The sequence below is a fragment of the Cynoglossus semilaevis genome, chromosome 10, assembly GCF_000523025.1.
Source record: "Cynoglossus semilaevis isolate Cse_v1.0 chromosome 10, Cse_v1.0, whole genome shotgun sequence".
Lineage (NCBI taxonomy): Eukaryota > Metazoa > Chordata > Actinopteri > Pleuronectiformes > Cynoglossidae > Cynoglossus > Cynoglossus semilaevis.
Window position 1 is genome coordinate 5,529,450 of NC_024316.1, and position 13,101 is coordinate 5,542,550.

At 39.2% G+C, this 13,101-nt stretch overlaps 2 protein-coding genes across 3 annotated transcripts in view; one reads left to right on the top strand and one right to left on the bottom strand.

Annotated features, from left to right (window-relative positions):
• snphb (syntaphilin b) overlaps window positions 1–13,101 on the bottom strand; it is a 1,167,912-nt gene that overhangs the window by 600,712 nt on the left and 554,099 nt on the right. The window lies entirely within an intron of this gene.
• Window positions 1–13,101, top strand: part of LOC103384739 (plexin-A1-like) — a 97,580-nt gene that overhangs the window by 39,189 nt on the left and 45,290 nt on the right. Inside the window, 5 exon segments of the mRNA XM_025059117.1 lie at window positions 1,243–1,339; window positions 5,287–5,510; window positions 11,461–11,612; window positions 12,285–12,405; window positions 12,503–12,639. Coding sequence (XP_024914885.1) covers window positions 1,243–1,339; window positions 5,287–5,510; window positions 11,461–11,612; window positions 12,285–12,405; window positions 12,503–12,639 — 731 coding nt within the window.

The following is a 13,101-nucleotide window of genomic DNA, read 5'->3' on the forward strand; positions in this document are numbered from 1 at the left end:
AACCATTATTGTATCTGTCTCTCTGTTTCACCAGATACCAATTTCTCCTAGTGCTCAGGTTTGCACAAAAATGACATAGAAGCATTAGAAAATAACATATTTTAGGATGTGGGAGTTGCACAACTTATAATATGCTGCTTCTCTACCTTTGTGTCACTCTCGCCAGCCATCTCAACAAATTTGTATGTGGAAAATGTACCAGTCAGATCAGATTTTTTTTTTGGCTTGAGTTCTTGTATTGAATCCAAAATGTATTGATCTTAAGCCACAACAAGGCTTTTTCTTCTTGTACTTTTGTGGTTGACTTTACTTTTCTTTGAATGACCCTTACGGCTCATTACCTTGAGCTTGCTCCACCTTTGTAGTTCATTAGCTCCAGTCTTATTGATTCCACGGAATTTCGTGTCAGAAATTAATCTAGGTAGTGATTATGTTAGGGCAAATATAATGAATGTGTTTATTTGGAGGGTGTTCAAAAAAAGACCTGTACCGGTGAGCATGAGTGTGTCTGTGTGGGACAAAATGAAACAAAGGACAACACCATGATAGATGAATGAGTTTCCGGGGACTCTTAGTCCTTGATAAGTGTGTGTGAGTCACGGTCCTGGAACAAAGTAGAGTCAAAAAAAAGTTTTGAGTCGCTCCCGAGCATGTTGTCTATTCCTCCTGCCCGTACGGGACGGTCCGACCATGTCTCCAAAATTCACTGTGTCAGGGAACAAATTGGAAATGCCAATTTCACTTTGCACTGCTCCACGTCTTATCTCCCTCTTCCCACCACCAACCACTTAGCTCATGTGTAAATGAATTAGGTCCTCTTATACGTCGACCAGTGTCTGATTGCTGTCTGCTTTCTCCTCAGTCCTCCATGCTTTCTTGTTTCCCTTCTTCTTTCCCCTTTACTTTCCCCCTCATCACCTGTCCTTGTTATTTCCTGCTCCCTCCCTTATCCCCTCACCTACTCTTCTCTTTTCCCAATTCAATCATGCCCATTCAACTGTAACTCATTTGTTATTTCTCTGTGTGCATTTATGAAATATTTGCACTCAGGAAGAATATAGATTTATGTGTGTGTTTATTCTCAGGCTGTGTATCTTCACTGCCTCCACTGACCGGGCAGCTGTAAATCACTATGTAAATGAAACAATATCGCATGCAATTCTCCAGGTTGCATAAATAAATGAAAAAATCTATTTATGTTATAACCAGGCCTGCCTGTCTTTGTTTATCTGTGCTTCTCAGTATGACTACGAGGGCAGTGACATCAGTGACCTACCAGTCGACCTTTCTGTGGTGTGGAATGGAAACTTCATCATCGACAACCCCTTCAACATCCAAGGTACACTTTTATTTTACAGCGCCGGAAAAAATACAACATGGTGCTACCTGTTTATCCGTCGCCAATGATTTTCTGTAAAACACCAACAGTTTTCCACGTCAAAAGAAAACTGTAATTCTGGCATTGGCAAGTATCACAGGGGAAGGTTAAATTACAGTATTTGTTTAAAAATAAAAGTAAATACTAAACTTATCTTGGGGAGAAAGGAAAGGGGGCAGAGGGAGTGATGGACAGATACAAATGATAAGCAGTGATCTAAGAGTGAAATTAATGGGGATGGATGTTAGAGAGGGAGATAAACAAATGTAGAAAGGGATCATGAAAAGACGGGTGTTTGACAGGATGATAAATGCACCATGTAATGGCAGAGGGGGGAGATGAGAGCGAAGGAAATTGACAAAGAAAAACAGAAAGCGACATGCAGGGATGGCATTTATTATTTTTAATCGCCATTTGTGCATGAAGTGGAAAACAATTACCAATCCCAAATTCTTTATCAAGTGTAATATACTGGGCAGGGGAGGCTAATGATTTCAGACGTCCCATTACACAAGATAATACGAGTGTAGCGCGCAAGTGTATCTTCAGAATAGCTTTCCTTGCTCTATCCACTGCACTTGTTCTGCACCAGGAATGTAAAATTAATAATGTTTTTATTATTGGTAATAGTAGTATTCAAAGAAAGATGAGCTCTAAGATTATCTGTTTAATTCATATTTTAAATGAAAACAAGCCAACATAGCTTCAGGAATGATTGTCTTTTTTTTTTTTTCATTAAAAGAAACTAAATGTTATCTGTCTTATTATCTAATAATGAACTAAAGAGCTAAAGTTCGACAAATAATCTAAAGAAAGTCAAATAATAAACAAAAAATAGTTCAATCAGTGAATATAACTCAGCTAAGTGTTGAGTTAGCCATCGTCTCCATCAAGAAAAAAAAAAAGAACAAAGTGATAAACATAAAGGCCGTGTGTTTACAGTTATTAGTCAACAGCAAAAAAGGATAAAAATGTACCCAAAGTTAGCTGAAAGTAAACAAAGAAAAACTGGTGCTACACCAAAACATAATAACAAACCAGTTACCAGTTAATGCAGAAAATACTACTACTGTACTCACTACGAAGAAGAAGAGCAAAAACTTGAAGCTAGCAAAACGGTTAGCTCAGAGTTAACCCAGAAACAGGTAAAGGCTAAGAAGAAAGAAAAGTTTTCTTTGCGCAGTGGGAAAAAAGAAGCTTGGTACAAAAGAATGTTTCTGTCTGTGCCAGAGGGCCCTCGAAATATGATTTAAAAAAAAAAAAAAAAGATACTGGCTTCATAAAACCTGCACATCTGGCCCCGGGCTTCAGATCTGCCTGCTTTACACTATTCCCTTTCAATTTCAGTCCTATAAAGACACACATCCACATTTTCATCTCAAATTCTTTGTGTTGAATCTGACCTCATTTTGATAAATGACACAGGCACAGTTCATTGCTCTGAAATTAGTTGCCCATCGGTCATGACCTAATTTGTAGTGTTATTTCTCTTTAAAAATTTTAGCTCCTTTAAGCTTTTTCTCACGTGGTCCTCTGAAAGATTCTCTGTGGGAATCAAACCTCAAACCGTGTCCTGTGGAGTCGTGTTGATGCCACCGACAGATACATTATCCCATTTGGTACAATATGGAAAACGCTCCCATTTCTGTTTAATCCAAAGAGTGTCCATAATCAGTATTCACATTATCAGAAAGACTGAGCTGTGGTTGTAATGTATTCAGCTCTCTTTATCTGTTGTTTTAATGAGTCACACCAGGGTGCAGGAAATAATTTTAAATTAATGGGTTTAACACTTTTAGCCCTGAAAAAAAAAATCTGATTTAACATTTTATTACAACTTTTTTGTAGTCAGTGAGGTCAAATTGTCAGCTATCTCATAAGGTTTAGACACACAAAGTGAGGGGGGATAGAAAGATTAGAGCTAAACATTTCGAATGACTTCTTTTATTTAAATTGCCAAATGAACACATGAGTCACTATGATAAGGAGTGCATTTTACTATTGTTTTTTTTTAAAGAATCTAAATCTGCCATTACTGCCAATGACACCAGTTAATCTTGTCATTTAATTGTTTTGATTAAGTAACATTGTGCAAATAAGACAAAGTTAGCAGTGAGTCAGCGCAAGGTTGTACGTCCACACAGAAATACTAATTAACCAGACCTTAGAACTCTCTGTGAAATAATCAATATTGCCTCCAGGAAATGGCGAGAAAATCCTATGAAAAGAGCTGAAAAGAATGTTTGGTTGGTCCGAGTTATTTTTATTCCAATAGCAGGATACTGTGTACTACTTTAAACAACAACAGATGTAGTAAAAGTTACAGTAAACCACAGGAAAGTTGCTAAACCCTATCTGCAGTTTGTTCAGTTTGTTGTAGTACAGGTGAGTACTGGCTAGTACTCAGCCTTTATATGATATGATCTTTAATTTGAAGGCGTAACAGAGTGAAATTTGCTGCGCATCGAAGAACTGGTTTCATTCTACATTTGCGTTCACACTGCAAATAAGTTCCCCCTGCCTCCTCAACTAAAACCCACCTGTGGGACTCAGCTACTGATCACATGACAACGTGTATTTGTCAGTTTAGCCATGCAGACTCATAACTAATACTGAAGTAGATTTTTTTTAAATATTTAAATTACATTAATTAATGTTCCTTCTTTCATTCAGTTTGTTTTAATGTAGATTATTAATGACAACTTATAAAATATATACACACTTAATATTGTTTCTCTGTTTTATTTCAATACTAAATATAAATTATTTTAGAACCAGACTGACTACAACTTCATTGTCTTAAGATTTTTTTAACTCAACTCGTAATGCCATTATAAATGGTAAATATATTTACTATTTATATTTACTTTACATTCATGAACTGACATTTATTAATCACTTGTAAAATCATCTCATTCATGATTTTTATTAACTGACATTTATTAATCACTTGTAAAAGTTTAAAACAACAAACAATGCTCAATGTTGAGAAACTCCAAAAAACATTTTGCCCATTCTTTACCTTACCTCTGGTGTCAGGCTGTTAATGTTAATGAAATCATTCAGTTTGTTCAGATGAATCAGCATGGTGTAAACTCCACAGAGTTCCACAGAATTTCACTTTGGAATCATCCAGCATCCTGATTTTTATTTAGATTTTAAAAGATAAAAAAAAAAAATACTGTTTTATTGTGGAGTTAAATTACAGTGATATTTTGCTGTCTGTTCTTACTTCCAATATGGGAATATGTTTGTTTTCACAGCAAATGATCAATTCCCTGCTTGTGGTAGAAGAGGTCAACTGTAGTATTCCTCTAGGTCGCTTGTTCATTCAAATAGACAGTATCTGTTTGAATGTTATTCAGTTTTGAGGATTCCTCCTCTCATTCTACAGCAAGCCTTAGAGTGGTGTGGTGTCTCATGTGGCCGATTAACATTCATTTGTTTGCTATTATTTGTCATTTATGGGGCGTCTCTCTCTCTCTCTCTCTCTCTCTCGCTCCCACTCTCTCTCTTTCTCTCTCATTCAATAAAAGACAGTCAAAAACACATCACTCATCTCTCTAAAGCCACAGTTTATTAATTTTACAAAACTATGCCTGGCATTTCCTGCAAAACAACTGTTGAATTTCAATGATGATAAAATGGAGAAACATTGTCCTTCAGTGATTCCCTGTGGAATTACAACAAAATAGTTAAGATCCTTTTTTTAAAGACAGGGAATTAGGTGGATGCTCCTTTGATCTCCATTTTAACTCCTTTAATTATCATGCTAATTTTGGAACCTGCAGAATGTTTCTTCTGTGACATTTTCAGTCTCTGTATGAAAAGCCAATGGATACAAATACAATTTGAAAATTCCACATAAATATCACATTGAAAACCTTGTCTTTCTCTGTCTCTCGCAGCTCATTTGTACAAGTGCAGAGCTCTGCGGGACAGCTGCGGCATGTGTCTGAAGGCTGACCCCAGGTTTGAATGTGGCTGGTGCGTCCAGGACAGGAAGTGCTCTCTCAGACAGGAGTGCACCGGCGGAGGAAACTCCCACCTCCCACTGCAGCTGGCTGAAGGTGCAGGCTGGATGCATGCCACGTCTGGGAACAGCCGCTGCACACACCCCAAGATCATTAAGGTAGGTGTAAAAACGTGTATGTGTGTGTGTGTATCTGTGTGTCACAGGCACAAATACATGTAATTGGGGTTCCAAAAAAACACATTCATTAATCATTGAGGAGGTTGAAAGTCTTCATGAAAGGGCTTTGATTGGCTGAAATATTTAATAGGTTTGAATGTTTGTAGGTTTTCACGTAGTACATCTGCTGTGTGTCTATGTGAGAAACAACTGGACACAATGTATTACTGTGATATTGTGCAGTTGAAAAGTCTTGTCAGACAAATGCACCTATAAGCAGAAAAATGGCTGCGAACAAACCAAGTGTTAATGGGAACGGTTGTCTGGAAAATAGAGTGCTGAGTGGTGCAAATGCTTCTGCAATCTGGCACCTCATTGTTTGGTCTTCAAGTTAACAGTGTTAGCAGACCAAATTGCCTTGTAGGCAGATTTAAATAAAGTCACGTCCAATCACATTAAAATAAATATGGCTGTGATTTGTATCTAACTGGACTCTAAAAGGCCGTGGCTGCCATGAAATATCTCAGAAGGGATGGAAATCTGTGTGCCCTGGAGGACGTCTCAGGTCTCCATCACAGGGGAAATGAACGTGGCTCACTGTTTGGTCTGCTTCTTGAAATCTGAAGCATTTAGCTGTTTTTCTTTAGACTTTTCTTCAGACACAAACAAAGCACGTCCACTTCAGAGTCACTGACATGAGCTACGAACTAAAACCTACACTATACTAAAAACCAAGGTTACTCCAACACAAGTCATAATGATCTTTAAAGACATTTGTCAACAAGTCAAAGGTCATGGCTGGGCGATGTGGTGATGCAACATGGTTGCCTGTGTGCCAGCAACATTTTTCAATGAGTGAAATATCCTTTTATTATAGTCTGTCATCTGAGACACAAGCCATATTACAAATATAAACACTTAAATTTTCATTTTGACATAAATTCAAATAAATATTAACAAAGCCCCAATAAAAAAAACCTAAAAGACAGATAAATCAAGGAGTTAAATAAACATTTTATTTTAAAATCAAAGCACTCTACTGATCACACTCTTCTCAAACAACATAATATGGGAACTTTTCAACTTCCAACTGTTCAACTCAAGCTGTGGCCAATGTATTTAGCCTTTTTTGTATTTGTGGTGGTGAATTACATCCTTACAAAAGCAGACTTTTTACCTCTGTGAATACATTTGTTATTAGAAATCAAAGGCCCCAGGATCTGGAACACCGGTCTGTCTGCTGCACCCAGACTGAACTCTTTTAATCAAACTCGCTCCAACGTTACAGTTCAAAAATCACCTGTAAAATTAAAGCAGCACAGCTTCTTTCAGGCCCACATCATAATCTCGTCAACTTCTGAGGAGCGTAACTGTCGCCTGTGGAGATCGTGGACTCATAAACCTTGATAGAGCGTTGCGTCAGCTGCCTTTGTTGAAGCCCCTGTGGTCACAAAAGCCCTACGTGTCCTGAACCTGGAATGAACGCTGCTCTTTTTAATGTATTGCTATTACAACACACACACACACACACACACACACACACACACACATACACATACATGCTGGGACCTTGTGCCTGCCCTTGGCGCCGTAATTGTATTATTACTCACTGTTACATCAAGCTAGTACTTAGGAGACCGGGGCAGTGAAAGGTTTGTTTGGGTTTGATTTTTAGGATTCCAGCACTGCCACTTGTTGTGAGTCTCCGACTGAGCCATAAAACACAGCAGAGTACCTTAAATCATTCAATTTGAAAAGTTGGCTTTAGTTTGAGTCTTTCAAACTGGGGGGTTACAGTGTTTAAGATTTAGCACCATCTAGTGGTTAAGGTACCTGATGTGGTGGAATCTCTATTGCTTCTTCCTTCCGGGCCCTGCATCTAGAATAACATCTAATAGAAGTCAGTTTTCATTGTCCACTGTCATATAATGAAGAAACAGGCAATCCAATATGGCTGCCTCCATAGTAGAACTTACTTTTATGTAAGGATATACTCATAAAAGTAAAGAAATGTTGCATTATATGAATTATTATGTATACTGATGATACAAAAGGAATGTAAATAACCATGAAAATCAAACTTTTATCTAACTTATCAACTCGACTTTTCTTCGTCAATAATTCCCTGGCCTTCCTTCATTCTTTTCCAACACACAAAATCAGAAATGAAAGATATTTGAGGCAGAATATTACATCAAACTATCTCTGGAGCATCCAAAACTCATCTGTGTTTGGTTACCAGTCCATCAGTGGTATTGACCCTATTACTAGTTTTACAACAAGCACCATGTTCATGGCAATTATACTAATGAAATGTAGCCACCGTGTGGTCAGGCGTGCAGTTGGTCCACCGCACCAGTACGTTACCTCGACTAGATTCTGGGGCAGTGGTTTTTGGTTCAGTTTAAACTTCCTCTCTAATTCTCAGTTCAGACTAAATGGAAATTGTGAAAAAGTGCCTTCAGTGACTCGTTAGCAAAAATGAAGATATTTATTGGTAAGTTGTGAGTCATCCACAGGAGGCAATCCAGCAGCTGTTTTAAATCCTACATCTGTTTGCCTGTTAATGTAAAACAATTATGTATCTATTATCCTTCACCCTAAGGCGTGTTCGTTAGCGTTTTACTCTTGTATCATCTCACTTTCCACTTTCCAAAAAACCTTTCCAGCTTCAGGCTGTTTGTACTTTACATTCCGCAGAGACCGCCGGTTATTTGCTTGGATGTGGAAAGTGTTGTGTCAAATCAGTGTAACACGAGTCCAGGAGCTGCTCCAGGTCCCATTTCCACACTGTGTCAGCTGCTTGAATGCCCACAGGCTCAATAAGCATTAGTTATCTTGTTATGTGGTGCCACACTTTATACATTCAAGAGTTTCTCAGGCTCCCAGTGGAAATCCACTCCTAGATGTCAACAGAATATTATTACAGTTTACCAAAAACACAATCACCAGTCATTGGAAGTAGCTGCTGTGGCATCTTCTGACTCTGTCTTTTGTATCATAGCAATTGTTTTGTGAAATATATAGCTGTAAATGTTTTGTCTGCAGCCCTGCTTAATGCTGGTTGGTCTTTCAAAACCTTTTACCCCTCAGGACGTTTTCTCCTCAGATGTTTAGAAGTGTGTTTTTGGCCCTAACAGTTGTGGTCTTTGGTTTGTGTTTTGCAAGTATACGTCATAGTCATTCAAGCTTTTTCCAGGATAAAATAAATGTGTACAACAGATGAAAAAAGTGACATGTTCAATTAAAAAAAAAAAAGTTTAAATCTGGGCATTTACAGCTCAAAGTTGTCTATGTAACAACATTTAAGGAAAGTGAAAAGATTTAAAAGACACTAACTAAGCAGGAGGTCGATCGAGTGGACAAAGTCTTCAAAGGATGTAAGTTAGGAAAGGGGAAGTAATGTGTTGGATTTACTGCTAATGTGGCTCCTAATTCACCAGTGTTTGTAATCTGGTGACTGGTGAATGTATTCATTCTCTAAATGCTCTCATTTGGGGAATTCAAATATAAACCTGGTCTAAATAGACAGAGCAAGGCCCAGAAAACTGGTTTTAATTTCCAAAACCAGAACTCCAAATGAAACGTCCCCAACAACGTGTTCTTTGTGCTTTTCCACCTGTGGAGTATGAATGCAGGTTTGTCAGTCCACTCACTCTTAAACTTGCAGTTCAAACAGTCAACTTTATTTCTCGTGGTCACAGCCAGTGTTAAACACACGTTTTTCTCACTTTCAAAATGTCAAATCTGTTGTTTGGTTTCAGTGTCTAACCTTAATGCCAGTCACACAGAGCATCCGGATGGTTAACTTTGGGATCTCGCTCATTTCCCCCGGGGGTGGGAATCACCAGCCAGTATCCTCCCATTCTGCATCTGTTGTCCAGATCATACCCTAGAGCTCAACGGCTGCTCTTTCTGGTCAGCGTTTGTCTACTGCGGGAGTCACTAACTATATTTGTCAGAGGGCCAGGATTTTTCTGGACAGACAACTTGAATGTCTGAAATAACAATCACACTTTTGTCTGTCATTCAGTCAAAACACAACAAGTACATTTCTCCATGCTACCTGACAAAATGAGGTTATTTAATAATCACTTATTTTGTTTCAAACACTTTTTGGTAAACTCATATCGTGAACAAAAATTCCTATTCTATTATGAGTTGAGTGTATCATTACAACTCAATGTCAAGTTATTTTTAAATTGTGTTGGCCTCAACAATACTAATCAAATGTATCATTATTCATAACTAGTTATAACTAGAAATAAGACCAAGATCAGAATTGTTACCTTTTTATTTCGATTATTTTCTCTGAGCTTGCTAAGGTGCTGTGTCAGTTTGCCTCATCAGTTTGTTTTAAAGCAGAGAACAATATAGAATGAGCTTTCCATGCCTGACACCCTTGCTACCTAGGTGGCGCTCTTCATGAGCTAGAAGAGACAGCCTTCAGTTCTGCAGCAGGAAGCAGAACCGAGGGGTCTCCCTTTGTCTCCACTGACTATCACTGTACATCTCATCCATCTGCCTCCACAAATTGTTCATCCCCGAAACCCAAGTCCGTTCCGTTGAAACCCCCATCTGTCAGTGTCCATTGTTTGTTACTGTCTCCTCTGTAATAATCGCAGCACGTCTCCTGACTGTCAGTGGCTGAGGTTACCTCCTTCCACACTGAGCCGTGTGCTCAGCCAGGCACTGCAGAGGAGCAGTGGACAGATTACATATAATTACCTCTTGATGCTTGTTAGGGATTAGGTGTGTACGTGTGAGTGTGTGTGTGTCTGCGCGGCCGTAGCGTCTTGTGTATGCTTGTTTGTCATCACCAGCGTCCATCAGTCACCATATTTGTTTTGTCACAGCACACCTGTCTCGGTTATGCACCATAATCTGGCCAGATAAATCACATTATAGGTCAGCAATGTGACGGGACGTTCCAACCCACGGTCCTGCTGATGAAGCCAACTCGCTGTAATAAGTTTCAATTAAAGCGCCAACATGATGCTGGTCTCATTCTGTACGCCAGCCTGACGTGGAGGGTGATTTTTCTCCATTAAAACTTAAATGACCTGATTTGGTTGGTTTTGTACGGTGTGTCACAGTGAGTTTTCCTGTCTGCGCTCGTTCAGGGTTGTTCCTGTAGTGTCACGTTTGTTTCAGGCTCAGAAAATAAACACCACGGTGCAATCAGTGTCTCAGTCCAGGTGAAGAGGAGGTGGTCTATAAATCTGAAAAATAAAAAATAAAAAAGTTTGGATTGGTTTAAATGTTCTGCAGGTCTACATGTCAATGTGTTGGTAGGCAAGTGTCCTCCAGTGCCTCCTGCTGGCTTTAACAGGGGAGTGGTACTGGCAAAGAAAAAACAATTTTGGTGAATCAGTTAAACCTTTCCTCAAACAAGGCAAGATATTTAATACTAACTCTGACAAATATTTGACAAGTATGTATGTCCACAACCTACTAAATGGTTTGTTTTCCACTAAGTTTAGTAAAAATAGATAATAAGATCATGACATTATAAAAAGAGCGCCCCCCTTTGACTTAAGGTTGAGTCTTGGTTCACTACTTGGTGATAAAGTTTCCAAAAAACTTGTCCCACACTGCATATTTTTAAAGTAGAAAATACGCCTGACGCAATTCACAGGTAAAAAAGCTTCCTCATTCCTCATCTCCCTCATAAGATTTTTTGTGCAAAAATCTAAATTTGTCAAAGTAAATGAAATGCACCAGTTGGATTGTGGGTCTACATGTACTGTATGTGAATTTCCTAATAATGAAGAAGCCTCTGTTAGCAATGAGCAGAAAGTGTGTTTTCACACAGTGTCCAGGTGGTAACTGACCTGCCTGCAGTCCAGAACCGTCTCCTACAGAGTACGTCATCATGACTGAGTGGAAACAGACCATTATCTTTTTTAATAAACTCTTCCATTCTCGTGTTTTTCTGTTTACGTTTTAGTTGTTTCCTGAGACGGGGCCTCGCCAAGGAGGAACTCGGGTGACAATCCTGGGGGAGAACTTAGGTCTGCAGTTCAGAGACATCCAGATGGGGGTCAGGTTGGGCAAAGTGCCCTGCATTCCAATGGAGGAGGAATACGTGAGTGCGGAACGGTGAGTTACACAACAGGAAGAGGGGAGAAGAAGGAAGAGGGGCATGTGCACACTGTGTGTGTGTTTGCTCACGCTGCACAGATAAATGCAATTGTAAACCCGTATGGTTTTGTCTCAGTGAAGCAAACAATCATGGAGCCCAGGTTTCCCAAAGGCAGCTCATCCCATACTGTACCTCGCCCGTGTGACTGATCACCAAGAGTCAACCAGTGGAGATGCGGCTCCGTCCTCCTCCATTACTCCTTCAATAAGCCTCTTCCTTCCTTCCCTTCCTCAGCCCTCGTGACATTTACTCCCCTGCAGGGGCCTACACGGCTGAGGAATTGAGTTCATGCAGATCAAACAATCCCTCTGTAGTGCAGTTAGTGGGCAAATGACGCATGTGGAAATAGAGGGCATCTCTGTTTAAATATTACACACACAGCAGTTATTCCCTATATTTTTATTGGCTTTCTTGCACCACTTTATACACAAGATGGAAGTGTTGTTTTTTTTCATGTCACATTCATTTTATTTGGTTTTACCCACAGTGTCACTGATCCTTGCTTTAAGCCACTACATTCTATGAATACTAATAGAATGCTATTAGCTGCACGAGAGATATGCCTAATATTGAAATTCCTAAATATTAAAATATAATTTCTTCCATCCTTCTCTTCTCTACATCTGCAGAATCGTGTGTTTGCTGAACGATGCCACAGGCTACAGAGTTCAAGAGGCCCAGTTGGAGGTGTGTGTGAGGGACTGTGCAAATGACTACAGAGCTCTGTCGCCCAGACCCTTCACCTTTGTGGTAAGAGATGAAGGAGTATTTTTCTTTAAGCTGTTGTCCTGCAACAGCCTCACAAACGATATCTAACTGCAAATGGTTTGTTTTCCACCCTTCACAGACTCCATACTTTACTCGTATCCAGCCGTCTCAAGGGCCCATTTCAGGTGGAACTCGGGTCACCATCGAGGGGAGTAACCTTAACGCTGGAAGCTATGTCTCAGTCAGCATCGGACCTCAGCCCTGCTACTTTAAAAAGTAAGGAGCTCCTGTGTTTAGTTTGAGGTGAAACTGTCCTTACCCTCTGTCAGAATTTAGGAGCAAAGTATTAAGAAAGAGGTGGAAGAAAAAGGCTTTCAGCTGCACTAAAAATAAAGCTGCCAGGCCTTTAAATGGAGACTTGTGGGTCCGACTCTAGACTGGTAAAACTTCAGACTGGTTATCAGAAAAAGAAGAAAGACATTTTCATTTCATTTAAGTTTGTTGTTAAAACCGTTTAATTAATTAAAATTTAATGGATTAAAATAAGCAGGAAAAATGCTAAGTTAACCACCAGGACACTAAAAGTCGCTACAGAGCTGCTCCAATTCAGGAAAAATTGGAATAAATAAATAAATAAATAATTAAAAGAGTTAGCTCCAATAATAAAAAAACCCTTAATTACCCTGAAATCATTTAGCAAAAGTAGGATTAAAATAAGCAGGAAAAATGCTAATGCCA